Source organism: Vombatus ursinus, unplaced genomic scaffold (genome assembly GCF_900497805.2).
Source record: "Vombatus ursinus unplaced genomic scaffold, bare-nosed wombat genome assembly UNPS02006230.1, whole genome shotgun sequence".
NCBI classification, from domain to species: domain Eukaryota; kingdom Metazoa; phylum Chordata; class Mammalia; order Diprotodontia; family Vombatidae; genus Vombatus; species Vombatus ursinus.
In genome coordinates this window covers 1-24,111 of record NW_020946008.1, presented here as the reverse complement: position 1 = coordinate 24,111, position 24,111 = coordinate 1, and the positions used below count along the sequence as shown (strand labels likewise).

The window sequence follows — 24,111 nt, the reverse complement described above, 5'->3', positions numbered from 1 at the left end:
GGTAAAGAGTGGTTCTGGGTCCTAGGCTTTGTATTGAGCAAGGAACAAGTTCCAGAATAAATAGTACTTGTGTTTCTCTTCTAGCCTCCAAGGCAATCTGAAGCCTGCAGAAGAATAACCGGGGCAGGAATCTCATACCTACAGGGTAACAGATAGTTATGTAGCTCTGCACCTGCAGTTTTTGAGACAGCAGATAGTGGCTGAGTCTAGTAGCAACCTACTGGAACTTCCAACCAGAGGCAAGCCCAGAGGATTAAGAACTTGCAGAGTTTGGAACAGAAGAAGGATCAGATTTGGCCCCAGATCAGACTACTTTGGGAGCTCTGAAAGCTTGCACCTCTCCAGCTTGAGCTGTCTCTGAGATCCTGCAATAACACAACATTCATTACCCCTAAGAAAGCAGCAGAAGGACCCAAAAGAATAAAGTTCACATGAGACATTCCTCATAGAAGTTCACAAAGCGTGAGGTTAATATAATGTCCGAAGTCAGGAAGTAGGTGAGAGAATAAGTGAAGAAAAAAAGAATTCCACCATCAACAACTATTGTTGGGACAGTGAAACTCAAGGCACAAACCCAGAAGAAAAGAATGAGTGCAAAATAGCTACAAAGTTTCAAAGAAAATCATGGCTCAGAATTCCTGGAAAAGATGAAGTAAGAGTTATTGTTATTGTTTTATAAAAAGAGCCAAAAATGGTTTTAAAAATCCAAAAAAAAAAAAACACTAGAGGGGGAAAAAGAGAAAAGAAATGAGAGGTAGGGGAGAAAGATTTAGACAGAGAATTAACAGCTTGCAACAAGAAGTATAAAACTTTAAACCCAAAAACCAAACTCCTCAAAAATTAGAATGGACTAAATGCAAGCTAATGATTCTGTGAGACAATAAGAATATTAAAACAAAGTAAAAAGAATTTTTAAAATTAGAGAATGTGATATATCTCATAGCAAAAAAGTGCTGGAAAACAAATTTAGGAGAGATCATTTACAAATCATTAGACTGCCTCATAGTCATGACAAAAAAAAGAGCCTAAGATGTCATATTTTAAGAAATCTTAAAAGAAAGCAATCCCTATTTCTTAATACCAGAAGACAAAGTAGAAATAGAAATAATCTACTGGTCAGGCCCTGAAAGAACCCTCCAAAAGAATACTCCCAAGAACATTTATAGCCAAAATCCAGAGCTTTCAGTTCATTGAAAAAGTACTTAAAGCATCCAGAAAAAAAAAATTTCAAGTACTCTGAAGCCATGGTTGGGATCAGTGATTACTACAAAGGAGAAGAGAGCTTGGAATGATATGATGCATAGGTCAAAAGATATAAGCTTACAGCTGAGAATAACTTATCCAGCAAAACTGAGCGTAATCCTACAGTGGAAAACAATAGACTTTTGCTGAAATACAGGACTTTGTAGCATTCCTGATGAAAAGACCAGAACTGAATAAAGACTTTGATACAGAAGCACAGGAGTCAAGAGAAACTTTTATAAAAAGGTAAAAATGAGTGAGCAACTACATGGGTCAATATAAGGATAAATTTTTGGCATTTTAATATGGAGAGATGATATACATATCCCCTCAGGTCTCTCTCATCACCAGGAGTCATTGAGGGAGTCTCATTAGACAGAAGGCCTAGGAACGGTTCTCTTATGTTTTGATGATATTTTTTAAAAAAAAAAGAATGGAAAGGCAGGAGAGGAAGGGGGAGAGGGAGAGGAAGAACAGGGGAAAGTATCTCATGTAACTGTGGTACACAATTAGAAGTATATACAACCAAAGAGGAAGGTTTGGGGGAGAGTGGATGGCGCCTGAACTTTACTCTCTTCTGAATTGATCAAAGGAAGCACACACACACTAAGCTGGGCACAGGAATACTCTTCATTCAACAAAGAAACAGAAAGGAAAGGGAATAAGGGAAAGGGAAATTATGAAGAGGGTATTCAAAGAAAGAAATTAGTTTTTAAGAAAAACAGCAGAAGACTTCCACTTCCAGGAGCCAAGATGGCAGAGTAAAAAGGTAGTCACTCTCACCCTCCCCTATCAACCTCTGAAAACCCAGAAAATATCACCCCAGAAAAAACCCTGGAATAGCTAAACCAGAAGAAAGACAGGGTACAGCAGTGCAGTAGCCCAGGTAGCTAGAGGGATTAACCAGAAAGGCACCTCTTACCCTTGGGGAAGGGGAGCAGTACGAAGCAGGAGTCACCCAGCCAGCTAGTGCAAAGACCCACTTTAGCACACCAGGAGGAGATTCTGGTGCCTTGGCATTGTACAGCAAACGGGTCTCCCAGTGCCTCAGCAAAAATAAGGGAAGCAGCACTACAAAGGGCCCCAGGTGGATAAGCACCCTGCAGCATTCATCTGAAAGGAGCTGAAGAAAGCAACCTAGAGGTGCCAAAAAGTTCCAGCCTTGTTGATTCCAGCCCAACACCAGGTAAACTGTCAGAACCCTACAGCCTCCAATTGCCAACCAGGAGGAGATCCTGAAGCCCAGGTGGTGGAGCAGGCAAATGCCAACAGCTGTACCTCTGAGTGCCTCAGTGAGGGTGGGGTAACTAGTGGAAACCAGCTCAGAAAACCACCAGGTGCCTCGGCATTCTATAGCAAAGAAGTCTCCCAGTACCTCAACAGAAATAAGGGAGGCAGCACTGCAAGGGGCCCCAGGCAGATAAACACCTGGCAGCATTTATCTAAAAGGAGCTAAACAAAGCCAAAGGAAAGGAAAAGCAGGCAACCTAGATTTACCTGAAAGTCCCAGCCTTGCTAATTCCAGTCCAACACCAGATAAGTTGGCGGAAACCTACAGCTTCCAATTGCCAACATAAGAGGCCCCAGCACACAAAGCCAGTGACCAAGACCTAGGCTCCCAACACAAGAAGCTTGGGTCAGTGCCCTCTGCTCCCCAGCAGGAGAGCTTAATCTCTTTAAAGGCCGGGGAATAAAGAAACACCATGAGTAAAAAGAATAGATTCCTATTATGAGAAGAGTGAAGATTAAGACAGAAATTCTGAAGAGGACAACACTGTAATCAAACCCACATCTGCAACATCAAAAGGAAATATGAACTGGTCTGAAGCCCAAAAAGCCTTCTTAGAAGAACTCAAGAAGGATTTTAAAAGTCAAATGAGAGAGGTAGAGGAGTCCTTTAAAAGTACAATCGGCCAATTGGAAAAAAAGTACACTGAAGAAAACAAGTCCCTAAAACACACAATTGGCCAATTGGAAAAAAAGTACAATGAAGAAAATAAATCCCTTAAAAATACAATTGACCAATTGGAGAAGAAAGTACAAAATCTAACAGAAAAAAACAAAATGTTACAAATTAGAATTAAACAAATGGAAACTAATGTCTCTATAAGAGAGCAAGAATCAGTCAAACAGAAACAAAAAAATGAAAAAATAGATGAAAATGTAAAATACCTCATAGGTACAACAGCTGACCTGGAAAATCGATCCAGGAGAGACAATTTAAAAATTATAGGCCTACCTGAAAGTCATGATGAAAAAAAGAGCCTGGACAATATCCTTCAGGAAATCATAAAGGAAAACTGCTCTAAAGTCCTAGAACCTGAAGGTAAAATAACTATAGAGAGAATCCATCGCTCCCCACCTGAAAGAGATCCCAAATTGAAAATGCCAAGGAATATAATAGCTAAATTCCAAAATTACCAAATAAAAGAGAAAATACTGCAAGCAGCCATAAAGAAACAATTTAAATATCATGGAACCATAGTCAGGATTACACAGGACCTTGCAACCTCTACATTAAAAGACCGTAGGGCATGCAACATGATATTCTGTAAGGCAAAGGAGCCTGGAATGCAGCCAAGGATTAACTACCCAGCGAAAATGAGTGTGATTTTTCAGGGAAGGAGTCCCCATTGAAATAGGGGACTTCAAAACATTCCTGATAAAAAGACCAGAGCTCAACAAAAAATTTGATCTTCAAGTACAAGATTCAAGAGAGACATAAAAAGGTAAATGGGACAGAAAGATACAATTTGTTGTTAATAAGGGCAAAATGTTTACATCCCTACAAGGGAAGATGACACTTGCAACTCTTGAGAACTGTATTGTTATTATACCATGTTAAAGGAGTATACATAAAGGGGGTGGATATAAGTTGACTTTGATGTAATGAGAAAAAAAAAATTTAATCTAGTGGGTTAAATGGATCCAAGTAAGTAGATTACCCTGAGCTAAGAAAAGGTACTGAGAAAGGAGGAGGCAGACAAGGGTAAATTACATTACAGGAAAAGACACAAAAACCTACTAGAGCAGAGGTAAAGAAGGGAGGGGGATGAGCATTGTTTGAACCTTACTCTCATCAGATTTGGCTCAAGAAGGGAATAACATAATCAGTTAGGTATAGAAATCTAATTTGTACTATAGTCAGTAGGAGGGGAAAAGGGAAAGAAAAGGGAGGGGGGATAGAAGGGAGGGAAGAAGCAATAAGGGTAAAGGGGAAGAAAGGGAAAGAGATAATAGAAGGGAGGTGGGACCCAAGGAGGTATTGGTCAAAAGCAAAACACTAGTGGGGGGGGAAGGAGAAAGGAGAAAGAAAAGCATAAATGGGGGGAAAAAACAATGGAGAAAAAGACACAGATAGTAATCATAACTGTAAATGTAAATGGAATGAACTCTCCCATAAAATGGAAGCATATAGCAGATTGGATTAAAAACCATAATCCTACAATATGTTGTTTACAGGAAACACATCTGAAAAAGAGTGACACATACAGGGTAAAGGTAAAAGGCTGGAGCAAAATATATTATGCTTCAGCTGAAGTAAAAAAAGCAGGGGTAGCAATCCTGATCTCAGACAAAGCAAAAGCAAAAATAGATCTTATCAAAAGAGATAAGGAAGGAAACTACATCCTGCTAAAAGGCACCATAGACAATGAGGTAATATCATTACTAAACATATATGCACCAAATGGTATAGCATCCAAATTCTTAGAGGAGAAGTTCAGGGAGTTACAGGAAGAAATAGACAGCAAAACTATACTAGTGGGGGACCTCAACCTCCCCCTCTCTGAACTAGATAAATCTAACCACAAAATAAACAAGAAAGAAGTTAAGGAGGTGAATAGAACATTAGAAAAGTTAGGTATGATAGACCTCTGGAGAAAACTGAATGGGGATAGAAAGGAATATACTTTTTTCTCGGTGGTACATGGAGCATACACAAAAATTGACCATGTACTAGGGCATAAAAACCTCACAATCCAATGCAGAAAGGCAGAAATATTAAATGCATCCTTTTCAGATCATGATGCAATAAAAATTATATGTAACAAAGGGCCATGGAAAGATAGACTAAAAAATAATTGGAAACTAAATAATCTAATCCTAAAAAATGATTGGGTCAAAGAACAAATCATAGAAACAATCAATAATTTCATTCAAGAGAATGACAATAATGAGACAACATGCCAAAACTTATGGGATGCAGCAAAAGCAGTTCTTAGGAGAAGTTTTATATCTCTAAATGCTTACATAAATAAAATAGAAGAAGAGGAGATCAATGAATTGGGCATACAACTAAAAAAACTAGAAAAAGAACAAATTAAAAATCCTCAATTAAACACCAAATTAGAAATATTGAAAACCAAAGGAAAAATTAATAAAATTGAAATTAAGAAAACTATTGAACTAATAAATAAAACTAAGAGCTGGTTTTATGAAAAAACCAATAAAATAGATAAATCTTTGGTTAATCTAATTAAAAAAAAGAAAGAAGAAAACCAAATTACTAGTATCAAGAATGAAAAGGGTGAAACTACCACCAAGAAAGAAGAAATTAAAACAATTAGGAATTATTTTGCCCAACTATATGCCAACAAATTTGACAGTCTTAGTGAAATGGATATATATTTACAAAAATATAAATTGCCCAGATTAACAGAAGAGGAAGTAAAATACTTAAATAACCCCATCTCAGAAAAAGAAATTGAACAAGTCATTGATGAACTCCCTAGGAAAAAATCTCCAGGGCCAGATGGATTTACATGTGAATTCTATCAAACATTTAAAGAACAATTAATTCCAATACTATATAAACTATTTGGTAAAATAGGTAAAGAAGGAATCTTACCAAATTCTTTTTATGATACAAATATGGTGCTGATACCTAAACCAGGAAGAGTCAAAACAGAGAAAGAAAATTATAGACCAATTTCTCTAATGAATATAGATGAAACAATTTTAAACAAAATATTAGCAAATAGATTACAGCAACTTATCACATGAATAATACACTATGACCAGGTAGGATTTATACCAGGAATGCAGGGCTGGTTCAATATAAGGAAAACTATCAGCATAATCCATCATATCAACACCAAAACTAACAGAAACCACATGATCATCTCAATAGATGCAGAAAAAGCTTTTGACAAAATACAACACCCATTCCTATTAAAAACACTAGAGAGCATAGGTATAAATGGAGTCTTCCTTAAAATAATAAATAGCATCTATCTAAAACCTTCAGCAGGCATAATATGTAATGGAGACAAGCTAGAAGCATTTCCAGTAAGATCGGGGGTGAAAGAAGGATGTCCATTATCACCACTGTTATTCAACATCGTACTGGAAATGTTAGCTTTAGCAATAAGAGAAGAAAAAGACATTGAAGGCATTAGAATAGGCAAAGAAGAAACAAAGCTATCACTCTTTGCAGATGACATGATGTTATACTTAGAGAATCCCAGAGAATCAAGTTAAAAAACCACTTGAAATAATAAACAACTTTAGCAAAGTTGCAGGCTATAAAATAAACCTGCATAAATCATGGGCATTTCTATATATTACCAACAAAGCCCAACAGCAAGAGATAGAAAGAGAAATTCCATTTAAACTTACTGCAGACATTATAAAATATTTAGGAATCTACCTCCCGAAACAAACCCAGAAACTCTATGAACACAATTACAAAACACTTTTCACACAAATAAAATCAGATCTAAATAATTGGAAAAACATCAGTTGCTCATGGGTAGGCCGAGCTAATATAATAAAAATGACAATTCTACCTAAGCTAATTTACTTATTCAGTGCCATACCAATCAAACTACCAAAAATTATTTTATAGAGTTAGAAAAAATAATAACAAGATTCATTTAGAAGAACAAAAGGTCCAGAATATCAAGAGAACTAATGAAAAGAAATTCAGGGGAAGGTGGCCTAGCCATTCCAGATCTTAAATTGTATTATAAAGCAGCAATCATCAAAACTGCTTGGTACTGGCTAAGAAACAGAGTGGTGGATCAGTGGAATAGGTTAAGTATGCAAGACACAGTAGTCAATGACTATAGTAATCTATTATTTGATAAACCCAAAGACCCCAGCTTCTGGGATAAGAACCCACTCTTTGAAAAAAACTGCTGGGAAAACTGGAAAAGAGAATGGCAGAAACTAGGCATAGACCAAAATCTCACACCATATACCAAAATAAAGTCAAAATGGGTACATGATTTAGATATAAAGGCTGATACTATAAGCAAACCGAGATAGCAAGGAATAGTTTACCCGTCAGATCTATGGAGAACAGAAGAATTCATGACCAAACAGGAGATAGAGAACATTATGAAAAGCAAAATGGATAACTTTGATTACATTAAATTGAAAAGTTTTTGCACAAACAAAGCCAATGCAACCAAGATTAGAAGGAAGGTAGAAAATTGGGAAAGAATCTTTACAACTAGTCTCTCTGATAAGGGCCTCATTTCTAAAATACATAGAGAATTAAGTCAAATTTATAAGAATACAAGCCATTCCCCAATTGATAAGTGGTCAAAGGATATGAACAGACAGTTCTCAGATGAAGAAATTAAAGCCATCTACAGTCATATGAAAAAATGCTCTAAATCACTATTGATTAGAGAAATGCAAATCAAAACAACTCTGAGGTACAACATCATACCTATCAGAATGGCCAACATGACAAAACAGGAAAATGATAAATGTTGGAGAGAATGTGGTAAAATTGGAACACTAATGCATTGTTGGTGGAGTTGTGAAATGATCCAACCATTTTGGAGAGCAATTTGGAACTATGTCCAAAGGGCCATAAAAACGTGCATACCCTTTGACCCAGCAATAGCACTCCTTAGGGCTATATCCCAAAGAGATCACACAAATGGGAAAAGGACCTACATGTACAAAAATATTCATAGCAGCTCTTTTTGTGGTGGCAAAGAATTGGAAATTGAGAGGATGCCCATCAATTGGGGAATGGCTGAGCAAGTTGTGATATATGAATGTGATGGAATATTATTGTGCTATAAGAAAGGATGAACAGGCTGACTTCAGAAAAACCTGGAAAGACTTGTATGGTCTGATGCTGAGTGAAGTGAGCAGAACCAAGGGAAGGTTGTACATAATAACAGCCACGTTGTGTGATGACTAATATTGATAAACTTAACCCTTCCTGGTAATACAAGGATCTAAGACATCTCCAGAGGCCTCGTGATGGAAAATGCTATCCACACCCAAACAAAGAACTATGGAAGCCGAATTGTTATTTTTTTCTCTTCTGTTGAGTTTTGTTTCCTCTTTCTGATGGTTCCTCCTATTGGTTTTAATTTCTACTTACAACATCACTAATGTGAAAATATGTTTAATATGAATGTAAATGTATAGCCTATATCACATTGTGCACTGTCTTGGGGAGGGTGATGGGGAGGAAGAAGGAGAAAAATTTTAAACTCAAAAGCATATGGAAGTGCTTATTGATAAATCAAAATAAATTAAGAAAAAAAAGAAAAACAGCAGAAGTGAGAAACAAAGAAAAGGAAAAGTATAAGAAAACAGGATGGAGGGAAACATATCATCAGTAATCATAACTTGGAATTTGAATGGGATGAGTTTGCCTTTCATGTGCAGTTTATAAGAAACACCTTTGAAATAAAGATGCATACAAAATTAAAATAAGGAGCAGGAGCAAAGTTCCTTATACTTCAGCTGAAGTCAAAAAGGTAGGAGTAGTCTCCATCATCTTAGATAAAACAACAGCAAAAAGAGACTTAATTTGAAAAGATACACAGAGAAACTACATTTTACTGAAGGGTACCCACAGCCAATAAATTAATATAAGTTTTCAATATATGTACACTAAATGAAACAGCATCAAAATACTAAAAGGAAAAAATGAGTTGTAGGGATAAATAATAAAATTATAATAGAGGGGGACCTCTACCCCTCTCAGACCTGGATAATCTCACCAAAAAGGAAATTAAAAAAGAAGTTAAGAACCTGAATAGAGTTTTAGAAAAGTCAGATAATGGAGATTATGAAATAGAAATAGAAAGGAGGTTACTTATTTCTCAACTGTATATGACATCTTTACAAAAACTGACCATGCGTCTAAATCATAAAAACCTCATAAATACAGGAGAAGAAACATTAAATCTATCTTTTACATACCACAATGCAATAAAATTACATTCAATAAAGAACCATTGATTATGTGATTAAAAAGTAATTGGAGATGGAATAACTTAATTCCACATATGGATCAGCCAAAGAATAAATCAGAGAAATAATCAATAATTTCACTAAAGATAATGGCAACAATGAGACAACATATCAAAATTTGGGGGATGCAGCCAAAACGTTGCTAAGGAGAAAATTTATGTCTCTAGGAATTTTCATCAATAAAAGGAAAAAAGTAAATGAATGAATTGAACATATAACTAAAAAAAATAGAAAACATAAATAAAAAATGAAATTAAAATGAAGTCAGTGGATTCCTTGGCCCCTAAGTCATGTCTGGCCCAGCTCCCTCTCCACATCTCCAAGACTAAGGGTGGAGTTTCATTTGCCTCCTGAGGTTCCAGTTGTTTAGCAGGGGAGGATGGAAAACAACCAGCCCTTGTTTAATGGAGATGCCACAGGGTCCATGCATAGCCTTTGTGTGCCCTGCAGGCACATGATCTTCTACATAATCGTGGACGTAAGTAGCTCTGCTAAGGCTCTTAAGGTATGGTTTTTCTTTTTTCTCTCCCAGAGCATAATGAGGAGTTCAGTATGCACCTCAATGGCTTCTGCTCCTACGACTTTTTCAGTTTCACAGATGGCAAGTCAGGCAGCCAGTATTTTGCTTTGCAAAGGCTTGTAGCACTCAGCAGCCAGGAAAAGATTATACACTAGATACTCATAGGTAGGAAGTGTCCAGCATTCTTCTTTATTCTCGCTATGAATCCAATCCTAGACCATTTAGTTCTTTGTCAAGTCATCACCTTGCACTTAATATACTCTACTCCCTTGACTATTTTGACTCCTTGGAGAACCAGTTCAACCCCACACTGTCTTCTTCTCTCTAATGCCTTACCCCATATCTTATTGACATTCTTTCCCTGCCAAGTCTCAGCCTCAGATCACTCCCAACATCTGCTGCCTGCACTCCTACTCATGTCTTCCTGAGCAAAGATGGAAAAAATCATGAAAACATATTGACTAGATTCACTACAAATTCATGTTACATCATCTCAGGTAGGTCTTCATTGCATCAAGGCAATCCCTTTATACCTTCCTAATTGATTCCTTATCTCACTCACCATAGCAGTTTTTCCAAACCTTTTCATCCCTCCTCAAATCCCTAAAGCACCCATGGCCCTCCATCTGCCACATCCTCTCAGCCGAAAACTCTACCTTATATTTCACTGAAAAAAATGAGGCCATTTGCCAAAGACTCCTTCTTTTCCCTCCTTCCTCCTCCTCATCTCCCATCATTCAGGTGCCTTCTACTGATTTCCCCTCCTTAACTCACCTGAAGAAATAGCCCTTCCCTTTGCCTATTCAAGCTGTTCTATCCCATTCCTATCCCATTCTGTCTTCTCCTAAAGACTGTCCCCTCTATCATCCCCATTCTCTCACTCACCTTTAATCTCTCCCTGTCTCCCATCTACTTCCCTACTGCCCACAAACATATCCCTGTCTCCCCATATTCAAAAAACCCTCACTTCATCCATCCATCCTGACTAGCTGTGGTCCCATACCTGTCCTCTGTTTGGGGCTAAAGCCCTTGAGAAGGCTGCTTACAACAGATGCCTCCATTTCTTTTCCTCTTACTCTTTTCTTAACTTCCCATAGTCTGGCTCCCAAACTCATCATTCAATGAAACTGGTCTCTCCAAATTACCAATAATTGCTAATCAATGAAGTCTAATGACCTTTCCTCAATCTTCATCTTTCTTGACCTCTCTGCACTGTCAATCACCCTCTTTTCCCTAAAACCCTCTTCTCTCTAGGATTCTGTGATATTGTTCTCTCCTAGTTCACCCCCCACCTGTCTGACTCCTGGATCTTCATTTAAGGTCATGCCTGCTAACCATGGGTGTTCCCCAAAACTCTGTCCTGGGCCATCTTCTCTCCCTAGTACTTGACTTGGTGATCTATCAGCACCCATTGATTCAAATATTATGTATGCTGATGATTCTCACATTTACTTATTCAGCCCTAACTTTTCCCCTGACCTCCAGTCTCACATCTCCAATTGCCCATTTGAGGTCTCAAACTGGATGTCAGGTAGACATCATAAACTCAACATGTCCAAAACTGAACTCATTATCTTTTCCCCAAATCCTCCTATGTTCTTAACATCTCTGTTATTGTCAAGGGCACCATCATTCTCTCAGTTAGCCAGGCTTACAACTTAGACACCATGCACTCTCTCTCATCCCCGTGATCGAATCTGTTGCCAATTCTTGTCATTTCTGCCTTTGTTACAAATCTTTTCAGAAAAATATAATGAAAGCTTAACATATCTGCTGGGACAAAGTAGGAAGGTGGGAACTTTGAGAATTGCCTTATCTCTAGACAGAAGGGTACTAAGTTGTCCAGTCATATTGAAAGGAGAAAAACTAGGGGACCAACCAGGCCCCTCGAGCCTCCATCTGCTCATTCTTCTAGAAGGTAGCCTGGCAGAGGAAGGACAGTGGCTTCCCAGCACCCTGCCCCTAGACACCATACTCCCTCCACCACCACCACTGTCAGTAAAAACCTGATCACTTAAGCCCTAGGTCAACTTGAACTTTTCAGCCTTCTCTCTTATTACTCTGCCAAACATCCATCAAAATGGACCACTTTCTGCCTCAGCCTCAAACGCACGCTCTGCATACTATGTATGAATTGAGAAGACTGCCTCTGACAGGTGTGAGATCTTGGGCAAGTGATCTAACCTCTCTGAGCCCAATTTCCCTCAGTCAATAAAACAGCAATTATTTATTGTGTCTACTATGTGGCAGAGACTGGGCTAGGCATGGAGGTCCAAGTTCAAAGAATGGAACTCAAAATGAGCTTACATTCTAATGGGAGAAGCAACAAATAAGTATATTAATATACACAGCATAAGCATAAGATGAAGAAATTCAAATATGTACAAAATAGCTAAATGCTAGGAAGTTTGGGAATGAGGGTACTATAAACCTGGAGCCAGTAAGACCCAAGTTCAAATCTAGACTCAGACACTTACTAGTTGTGTGACCCTGGGCAAGTTGCTTAATCTCTCTCTGCCTCAGTGACAGAGTAGAGATTGGAACCTGGGTCCCAAAATTCACATCTTCATGAACTTCTCAATAGAGCAGACTGCATCCTTACCCCCTCCCTACTGTACTGTAGTAAAGATGAAAGGGGACTTGGAAATAGGCTATAAATGCCTTGAATTGTTCTTCTCTTGGTGTCTACAGTAACACATCCAGAGAGCTCCACCATTTAAGTTTCACTGCCAAAGAGATGGACTGCCTGAGGTCAGAAAACATCACCCCTGTCACATATGCCTTCAAAAAAATGGGGTAAGAGCTACATTTCTCCTTTGTCCTTTCAAGTCCTCCGTCTGCTCCCCCCTGCTCTCCCTCCAAACACATTTCTCTCCCTCTCCCTCTCCCTATTTCATCCTCCCTCCTCCCCCCTCACTCTTTCCTCCTCCCCCCTCTCCCTCTCTCCTCCTTCTCCCTGCATCCCCTTCCATTGTATTCTGATTCCTTCTGTCTCTTTCTGTCTGTCTCAGTCTCTCCCCTCTTCCCTTCTGCCTCCTCAGACCTCTTTCTCTCTCCAACTGTAGAAGGAGAAATATTGTCAGGGAATAATCACAGACATCAATGAGAAGGAAGCTAATGTGTGGGTCAGGTGTGTGCCCCTGGCAAGTCAGACGGCAAGTGGTCCCTGATGCCATTCCTGGCCCTAGAGCATCAGGCAGAGAAGCCAAATAGGTAAGGGTCAATTGGGAAATGCTCAGACCACTGGCTAGAATTAATCAATTAACAAGTGTCATTTGGTAACAAGAACACTGGGTTTAGAGCCCAAAGACCTGGCTTTGATTCCCACCTCTGCCACTGAGTGTCTGGATTACTTTGGGCAAGTCATTTAACTTTTTCTAGACCCTCAGTTTCCTCATCTGTCAAATGAAAAGGTTGGACCAAATAATTTCTTGCACCAAATCTCATAAGTAGTAAGTAACCAGGATAGGGGAAGGGCTGGATGAGTGCTACAGACAAAATAGATAGGAGTCCAAAGAAAGAAAAAGAGCTGTGGGCTGGAAGGTTTGGGGAAGGAGTAAGATTTGAACTGTGTCTTGAAGTGTAGAGTATAACCCAGTACAACAAACATTTGTTAAACACCTGCTGCATATGGAATGCAGTGCAAGACACTGGAATTAGAAAGTGTAGATTAGACACAGTCCCTGGTCTCATGGAGCTTACACTTTGGAAGGGGGACAAAACCACAAGATTATATAAGTGCATTAGAAAGGGGTAATACCTAGTCCCTAAAACAGCTCTTTCTGTGGTGGCAAAGAATTGGAAATTGAGGGGATGCCCATCAATTGGGGAATAGCTGAACAAGTTGTGGTATATGAATGTAATGGAATACTATTGTGATATAAGAATGATGAGCAAGATAGATTCAGAAAAACCTGGGAAGACTTACATGACCTGATGAAAAGTGAAGTGAACACAGCCAGGAGGTCATTGTACACAGCAACAGCAATATTGTAGGATGATCAATTGTGAATGACACACCTATTCTCATCAATACGGTTACTCAAACAGTTCTGAAGGATTTATGATGAAAAATGCTCTCCACCTCCAGAGAAAGAACTGATAGAGTTTGAATGCAGATCAAACATACGTTTTTTACTTTATTTTTCTTGAGCGTTTTGGGGATTTTTTTTGACTGTGTTTTCTTTTGCAACATGGCTAATATAGAAATAAGTTTTCCATGACTTCACATGTATAATCTATATCAAATTTCTTGTCTTCTCAAGGAGGTGCTAGAAAAGAGAGGTAGAGAGAGAATTTGGAGACCAAAATTTTAAAAAACACATGTTAAAAAAAATTTACACATAATTGAGAAAAACTAATATGAGAGAGACAGCATCCACTATCCTAGGAAAGGCAGAATCCTTAGAGGTTACAATTCTGCAAATTCCTAAACTCCAACTACAGGCTCACCAAAGAGTAATTTCCACAGAAAGGCAGGAGAATGTATCACAAAGAACATTGATCTGGGAATCAAAAGACCTGGGTTCAAGTTCTACTTTAGATGCTTACTAGCTATGTGACTCTAAACAGGTCACTTCCTCCTCTGAGCCAGTTTCCTCATCTGGGAAATAGGGACAATAATATTTGTACTACCTGTCAAACTAGGGAAATGGGAATTATTACCACTATTCTCTAAATACTAAACTCTATTCTTTATCCTGAAGACTGTCTGAGTCAAAAGAAGTTCCCTAAAATAGTGGGAAAGTTTTCGAAAAAACTTATAAAAGAGGCTTTCCTTTACAAAAAACAAAAAGGGTGTTTCTCTAATTGTTAAAAAGCAGCTTTCATCTATTTCTAAGAATAAACAATCCAAAGACCTGAGTTCAAATAAGACCTTAAACATTTCCTAACTGTGCAATCCTGAACAAGTCATTCATCCTCTGTTTGTCTCAGTTTCTTCTAATGTAAAATAGGGATAATATGAGCCCCTACCTCCCAGGGTTGTTGTGCCAATCCAGGGAGATACCATCTGTAAAGTACCAGCACATAGTCGGTGCTAGATAAATGCTGATACCCTTTGTTCCCTTTATGTGTAAATAAAGGCTTCATTTTACAACCCAGCCTGGTTTCTGCCTTGTTTTTATTGACCTTTGAAAACAAAGTAACATCATTTTCTTTGTCCTTTCTGAAGTGCCTTCACCTGATCTCCCTTGATCCTTCCCATGAGTTCAGAGGAGGATAAGCAAGATGGTGAGGGAGGTAGAGGCCAGGCCAAATGAGGAATAGCTGAAAAAACTGAGGAAGGGAAAGCTTGCTGGGCATGAGATCCCTGTCTTCAATCATCTGAAGGGTTGTCAGATGGGAAGAGGGACTGGCCTTGCTCTGCTTAGCTCCCAGGGTCAATGGGGAGAAGTTATAGAGAGGCAGATATAGGCTAGATGGAAAGACAAACCTTCTGGAAATTGGAACTATCTCAAAGAAGCATTGGTCACCTTATAGGTAAGGAATCCCCCATCAGAGGAGGTCTTCAAAAGGAGGCTGGATGCCTGCTTCTCAGCTATGTTGTAAAGGGGATGTCTGTGAGGGTATGGATTAGACTAGATAATCTATGAGGTCCTGTGCAAGTAGGGAGAGCAGAGATTATTGCCCCATTTTACAGATGAAACAGGCAAGTCCTTGAGAATTTTTCATAAGCAATTTGTTTTAGCAAAATAGATGTGGACTTTCCATAGTGCTATCAATACTACACTCTATAGTATATAGCATATAGTACATAAGTACTATACTCTAAGTTGGGAGGGGGACAACAAGATGTTAGGGTAGAGGCAACAACCCAGATGAATTCTCCCAACATTTGCCTACAAACAAATTTAAAATAATACCTTAAATCAATTTCTGGAGAGGCAGAGTCAACAAAAGATCAGGGTGAGACCTTTTTCTAGTGTAAGACAACTTTCGGGGTTGGCAGGAGAAATCTGTGATGCCAGGGTAGGGGCCTGTCCAGAGCACACGGAGCAGCAACACCAGCTATGGGCCTTGGAGGTGTCTGGGACCCCAGCAACAGCAGCTTCAGAAGCTCTCAGCCCAAAGACAGTAAGGGGATTGGACAACAGGTCAGAAAGAGATTACAGGACACTGTGCTGGCACTGGGGTCCAACTGGTTCTGATTGACAACTGCATCGCTCAAGCACAGTTCTGGGTCACAGTCCCAGGGCAGAAAGGGTGCTAGTATTTGCAACTGTAGGGGAGCAGGGGCCTTTCCTTGATAAAGACCAGAGTGTAGACTAGGAGAACAGTGACCATACCTCTTCCCAGATCACACCACCTTGAATTTACCAAAAACTTGAAGCTGAATAGAAAATTTGACATTCAAATACAAGACTCAAAAGAAACATTCAAAAGGAAAACATGAAAGAGAAATCATAAGGGACTCAATAAGATTAAACTGGTTACATTCCTACATGGGAAGATAATGTATGTATTGTCTAATAATTTTATATTATTAGGGCAGTTAGAAGGAGTTTATATAGACAGCTAGGTGCTACAATGGATAGAATGCTGGGCCTGGAGTCAGGGAGACTCATCTTCCTGAGTTCAAATTTGGCCTAGCTGTGTGATCCTGGGCAAGTCACTTAACCCCATTTCCCTCAGTTTCCTCATCTGTAAAATGAGCTGGAGAAGGAAATGGCAAACCACTCAAGTATCCTTCCCAAGAAAAGCCTACATGGGGTCATGAAGAGTTAGATACAGCTAAAAGGATTTAACAATACAGACAGAGAATATGAGTGTCAGTCAATCAAGTTTGGGTGATAAAAAAAATGAAAGGATGAGAAAGACGGATGCCCTAGCAGAAAGAGGAAGGGAGAGGAAGAATGGGAGAAATTATCTCACATATAAGAAATCTGCAAGGAAAATCTTTTACAGTAGAAGGGGAAAGGGGGGCATGGCAGGCAACACTGGAACCTCACTCTCATTGGAATTGGTTCAGAGAGAGAAGCAGGTATGTATCTATGTGTGTACACACACACACACACACACATATATATGTGTATATATGTATTTATATATATATACATATATATATACACACACACACATATATATATATAGTCACTCAGTTGAGTATAGCAGTCTCTCTTACCCAAAAGGATAAAGGGGAAGAGGATAAGCAAAAGGGGGATACCACCTCACAACTATCAGATTAGATAATAGAAAAGGAAAAAAGACAATTGTTGGAAAGGATGTGGAAAACAGGGAAACTAATACACCATTGATGGGCTTGTGAATTGGTCCAACCATTCTGGAGAACAATTTGGAACTATCGCCAAAGAGCTATCAAACTGTGCATACCCTTTGACTCAAGCAATACCACTACTATGTCTGCATTCCAAAGAGATCAAAGAAAAAGGGAAAAGACTTATATGTACAAAAATATTTAGAGCAGCTCTTTTAGTGGTGGCAAAGAATTGGAAATTGAGGGGATGCCCAGCAATTGGGGAATGGTTGAACAAGTTGTGGTGTATGATTATGATGGAGTACTATTGATTTCAGAAAAACCTGAGAAGACTTATGTGAACTGATAAGGAATGAATTGAGCAGAGCCAAGACATCATTCTACACAGTAACAGTAATATTGCAATGATAATCCACTGTGAGCAACTTAGCTTCTCTGATCAATACAATGATCCAAGATAATTCTGACAGATTATTTTTTTAAAAAATTTAATAATTTCAAGAGATTGAAAAGTAATCCTTACTTGAGTTCCTAAAGGTACTTGCTTTCATAAATTATCAAATTTAATTTAATGAACAGATCAACTGGTTATAAATAAATGGTTATTTCTAAATGGTTTGGAGGGAGAAAGAGAAAGTGGGGCAGTGAATAGAGCACCAGACCTGGAGTCAGGAAGCCCTGAGTTCAAATCCATCCTCAGATACTTACTAGCTGTGAGATGCAGGGCAAGTTACTTAACTTGCATCAATTTCTTCATCTATACAATGGAACAGTAAGTTGTCATGAGGATAAAATGAGAGGATATTGGTAAAGCGCTTTGTAAACTTTGATTGCTACATAAAGGCTGTTATTATTATTTTATTACTATTATGATTCCTATTGGCTCTCAGGGGCTGGTTTGCAATTCTCTCCTCTTCAGTCTTATCCCTATCTTCACCAGCTTGTACCTCAAGAGAGACCCTAGGAAGCCTGTTGTGTCTGTGGTACAGCAGTGGGGCTAGAGATCACAAACTGAAACCTAAGAGTAGAGGGCCCTCATTGCCGGTAGGGAAAATAGGCATTCTGGGATAGAAACATGAGGGTTCAAGTGGAACCCCTCTGCAGTCAATTCAATTCAGCAAACATAGTAAGTGCCTACTGTGTTCAAAGCATTTTGCTAGGCTTGGGGGAGATATAGTACAGACCTGGGGGATCTTAGGATCTAGGATCTAGATAAGATACCAATCCAGATAACCATAAAAAAAATTATGATGTTAAGGAGATTAGAAAGGTACAGTCAATATGTTAGGTAAAGTCTAAAGGCAAGTAAGCCTGCTCGAATGGTAGTGGTGGTGGTTGTTCAATAATCGTGTGAGCCTCTTCATGACCCCATTTGAGGTTCTCTTGGCAAAGATACTGTAAGGTCATTTTGAGTCGTTTTGAATGTGTGTTATAGAATCTGGGCACTGCCTAGTTGAAAGACAAAATCACTATGCCTCAGAAGCTGTAACAGGATCTAAATCAAAAGCAGGAATCTTAATCTGGATGCAAATTCAGTTGGGGGTGGAGGGAATTGAGATTAGAAGATAATCTATCACAGGTGAGGTTGTGCCCAATGCTATGAAAGAATAGATGATGTTAGCCAGACTACTAGTTCCTAGGAAGATGTGGGAATGGGGTGGGGGTGTGGAAAGCTTGTAGATAGGGGGTGCCCTGGGAGTATAAGCCAAGGGAGGAGGGTCCTAGAAAAGAGGGACTCTTGGGAGAATTGATGACAGCCTGGACCTATATGAGGGAGTGAGAACAAGCTGGAGGACTGCCACAGGGACTAATCATGCCTCTAGAAGTCCATTCCCTAGACAAAACCCCCACCACTCTATCCTAGTTACAGCTCTGTCTGGGTTCTTTTGCCAGGCTACAACTGGCCATACATTCACAGGCATTCATTCCCTTGATGCTGCTGAAGAAAAGGCAGTAGATGTTGAGACTCCTTGGCATTTGAGTTGACTCTCTATAGAGGTGAGGGTGAGGGAATGTGGGAAAACTTGGGAGTTCTGCCAACTCTGTGCTTATTTTTAAGTCTAGAGTAGGGACAGAGAGTCTCTAATTAAGAGCATTAGCTATGAGTAAATACTAGGGCAAGTGAGGAGTTTGCCACCCTAGCCTGTGGGTGAAGCCCTGACAGTCTGAGAGGCTTTGGGTCCTAATGTGATATTGCTTTGGGGAAACCAGGATAAGAGATATGGGTTTGATTTCACTTCTTGCTAGTAAAATTCTTTCTTATTCAAAGGGATAAGTCATCCTTTCTCCTCTCCCCATATACAATATTGATGACTTGTTCACAAGAATCACTGGACTGGGTTCTCTAAAGTGAACTGGGTCAAAGTAGGGAGCTCATTCCCAGGTTGATGGAGTCAACTTTCACTCTGCCTTCTCCACCATGAGCCTCATCCAGTCAGTTGCCAAATCTGGTCAATTCTACATCCTAGCCTGTCCACTTCACATTTCCCATTCAAAACCTCTTTTCCATTCCTATAGCCCTCATCACCTTTCACCTATTGCCATAGCCTCCTGACTGCTCCCCCTGTGTCTCATCCCTCCCTTCTCCACTCCATCCTAGACACAGCTTCCTAATGAAATTATTTTCCTAATGAAAAGATACGATCTTGTCACCCCCCTGCTAAAAAAAAACAAAAAACCTTCAGGGACACCCTGTTGTTGATAGGATAAATTACAAACTCCTGGGGAAGGCTTGATATTTAAGACCATCTTGGCCCCTTCCTACCTACAACACCTTACAAACTACACCTCTTAATGCTCTAAATACTTTGTTGGCAGACTAGATTACTAGCTGTTCCATAGCCTTCTCTTGACCTGCCCAAAGAGAGTTCCCTGTGCCTGGAATGTACCCCTTCTCCTGTCTGCCTGTTGAAAGCCTTCTCTTCCTCCAAGGTCCAGCTCAGATACCACTTATTCCAGGAAGCCTTCACAGGTCTATTGCCCCCCACAGGCCTAACCAGAAAGTGATCTCTTTCTCTCTCTCAGTTTTCCTAGACCACTTTGTCTAGATGTTGCCTGGTCCCAACACACAGCCTCATGGTACATTGTGTGCTTACACGTCAGCTCCCTCTCCCACCCCTCCTAGATTATAAACTCTTAAGGGGAGAGACTGTGCGTGGTTGTTTTCAACTTTTTATGTGCAGTCTAAGAGTACATGGTAAGTACTTAAATGTTCAGCCAGAAATGAACTGAATGGAGGAGAAAGTCTGAGAAAACATGGAAGCAGAGAGAGTAAAACTAGAGTTTATTAATCTGAGGAGATCAAGGCAGAGTCCAGGGCCTTAAACAGAAACTGAGGCTCAGTCTCACATCAGAGCCTAATGATTCCATGGGATAGTAATTTCAAAATTCAAGTGCTTCAATATTTTGTTAAGGCCCTTCTCCACTTTCTTCCATCCTTTTTTTTTTTTAACGTCTCTTGATCTTCTCAGGCTGCAGGTGGAGAGAAACAAAGTTTCTTAGTCCAGGCCCTCTGGGGATCAGGCTGAGGAGGGAAGGAAAACCTGCCCCCCAGGGAATGGAGTAACTTAGAGCTTCATGAGACTCAGAACTTGGAGGGCCCTCCACAGTGTCTGGTGCAACCTCCCCACTAGAAAGCAGGAAACTTAAGACAGAGGGTGGTGCAGCTGGCAGCTGACAGACCCAGGCCTCAAGCCCAAACTCTACACCCAGTGTTCCACCCAGCACAGAAAACTAAAGCCTCAGGGGCTTCTTCATGTTTATTTTGAAAATGATGAAAAGTCTTCCCAGGACACCCTCCTCATGTTTCTGTGCCAAGGTGATATAGATGACAATGAGAGGTCCTTACCCCACCCCTTAAAACCTTCTACCAGCTAGATGCACCCTGGGACCGGGTCACATTGATGCCCCTGGCATGATGACACCTGAAGTTATACCCCCCTCTTCAGAGTGGCTGGCAGGAACACTGGCTGTGCCCTGAGCACCCCCCCACCCTAGTTTCCCTGCCCCATCTCATCACTGAGCTCTTGGGGTTATCAGGATAGTTGGACTGAGTCAGAAGACCCATTTCATTCAGCTCAGGCATTAGTTAGCTCTATGACATTTTTGGTAAGATCACTTCACATCTCTGAGCTTCAGTTTCCTTCTCTGTACGTTGCGGGATGGGCAGCTGGACTAAATAATTTCTAGGGCTTCCTCCAGTTCAAAATTCTCTGACTAATCATCTGGAAACACAGGTCTCGGCCTTTCCTCTCCCATTAGCCTTCTCTAATTCCCTCTTGCCCTAGTACTCTGACATCAGAGACCTCTCGAGCTCCAGAGCTGGGGTTGGGTGAGGTGGATGGGGGAGAGAAATGTTCCTGCCTCTGTATCTACAGCCCCTCCTGGAACCTGGAAGAAGAAAAGGGAGGCTGGGCTGAGGCTAAGGTTGGAGAGGGCAGCATGGTCAAAGTTGGTCCCAAGCCCCTCCAGCTGCACATCAATCCCAGCAGCCCCCAAGACAGAAGGCACCATAGACCCCTAGTGGAGTCTGCAGGTTTGGGCTCTTCTCCCAGCCCCCTCTGAGGATTCAGCACTTACCCCATCACAGGAAATATCAGCAGAGGGCTTAGGAGAATCCAAAGCAATGGCTCCAATGCATTCCTTCACCAGCTGTGAAGGGTTGCAGAGAGAGTTCAGGACTGCCAGTCTGCAACCTCTGCCCCTGACATGCCAGGACTGACAACAAGCTCAAGCTTTGCCCCAAGCCAGCCCACTGGGAGGGTTTTCTGCTGCTCATCTTGGGTGAATCACTTTGCTCAGGGCAGCAGGAAGCAGAGCTCAGCACCCTCCCTGCTCCAAGGTCCTCAGAAAGAGACCCATTCAGTCAGTCTCCCTCCCCAGCCCATGACACTCTCACCCCGTTTTCCTTGAAGTCACATTCATCTGGATTGGGATTTTCAGTATTGGGGCATATGGTCTCTCTCATGGTGAAGCTCAGAAGTCGAGAAACAGCAGAATCATTGTTCTGGGGAGGAAGGCAGGACAGCCTTTTAGACATAGGCCTCACCTGAGGGCCTGTGAGGTCAGGAGCAAGCTATTTAGTGCTGGAAGGGACCTTAGGGACCATATAGTCTGACCCCATCAATTTCTAGATGAAGAAACTAAGAACTAGGAAAGTTAAGTGATTTTCCTAAGGTCATACTGGCAGTAGTTTCAGAACTGGGGGCATCCAGAACAGTCATTCATATAATCAGTATCTACTAAATGACTTCTGGGGTCCCCCTGTGCTCAGCTTCCACCTTCCCTGACCTCAAGGACACCTCAGACTGGTTGGGAGAAAAAACTCTCAAAGTAGAAAAAAAAACAATACATGTTTGAAGTTGCTCAGAGCCACATGAGAGTTCCAGTAATGAGAACAATCCTGGATTTGGAGTCTGAAGACCTGGATTTTATTTATATCATATTGCTTAGCATTGTTCCTGGGACATTGCAAGAGAATCAATCAATCAATAAGCATTTATTAAGCACCCACTGTGTGCCAGGCACTGTGCTAAGCATTGGGGATCCAAAAAGAGGTATAAGACAGCAGCTGCCCTCAAGGAGCTTACAATCTAATAGGAGGGAGACACCATGCAAACAAGCATCTACCAAGCAAGCTATGTGCAGGATAAATAGAACATCATTAAAAGAGGAAAAGTCCTGGATTCAGAAATGCCTTTTCATTCATTTACTCTTTCACTTGGTCATTCCCTCATTCCCAGTTCTGTTACTTACTGCCATTTACCCTTCTTTTCACTGGACCATGTTTTCCCACTTTGTAAACAAAGGGGGTGAAACTCAGTGACATCTGAGGTCCCTTCCAGCTTGACAGTCTATGATGCTGTGCAGGGCTGTAGGTGACATGGAGAGAGAAAGAGAAAGTCATCTGGCCTGGGGTCACTAATGGGAGCTTGAGCTCTCCTCTGAGGTGGGAGCAGGATTGGAAAATGAGGGGGAAGGGGAGGGGAATTCAAGGCAGGGGAGTCCTCACAAGGATACTCTGAGATACACCAGGCATGGATTATCAACCCCATTTTACAGATGAGAAAACTGGAAGTCAGAAAGGGAAGATGCCTTGCTCAGAGTCAGAAAAATATGTCAGAACTGGAATGAGAGCTCAGGTCTCGTGATTCCAATAATGATAATTATGGTGAACATTTATATAGTGTTACTGTATGTCAGGTTCTGTCCTATATGCTTTACAATTATTTTGTTATTTAATCCTCCCAACAACTCTAGGAGGTAGGTGCTATTATTATCCCTACTTCACAGTTAAGGAAACTGAGGCAAATAAGTTAAATGACTTGCCAGTCACACAGTTAGTGTCTGAGAATGCATTTCAACTCAGGTCACCCTGACTTTCAGGATCACTGCTCTATCCACTCTGTGAACTAGCTGTACCTCTCTTTCCACTATTTCACAGTACCTCCCAGTAAGGAGACCAAGGTTTTCTGGAGTGAAAGGTTCACATTAGGGAATCTTGGCAGGTGGAGCCTTCCCCCACCATCCTAATGCTACTCACTTCCCCAGACTGCAGATTCAGGATTGAGAGACAAAACAGGTTTTCTGATCCTGACTTTGTGTTGTATTCCTGAATGAATTCATTCACCAAATCCTGGTACCTCTGGTCCTGGGCATAGGCAAATGGATTCTTCAGGCTGAGCAGCCCCAGCAGCAACAGGGTTACCTGCATGGTCCAATCCCTCACCCTCTTGACCTTCAATGCTGTGAGTAGAAAGGGGCTATCATTTTTTCACTGGCTCCTCCCCAACCTTGCACAAGGGCAGTGGATTCTTCCAGCCATCGGGTTCCAGCAGTTCCCTGAGGTCTGTGGTTTCCCCCATTCTTTTGTCATTGCTCACCTCTTGTCCCCAGGGCTGGG

General features: G+C 40.6%; 1 protein-coding gene across 1 annotated transcript; it reads right to left on the bottom strand.

Moving 5' to 3' along the window:
• Positions 1 to 20,657: 20,657 nt before the first annotated feature.
• On the bottom strand, positions 20,658 to 23,954 carry LOC114032970 (cathelicidin-2-like; the record flags this gene model as incomplete). The annotated part of the gene is made up of 4 exons (XM_027848413.1): positions 20,658 to 20,681; positions 21,789 to 21,860; positions 22,108 to 22,215; positions 23,752 to 23,954. Coding segments are annotated over 4 exons (407 nt in total), but the record flags the coding sequence as incomplete, so codon positions are not given.
• Positions 23,955 to 24,111: the final 157 nt, after the last annotated feature.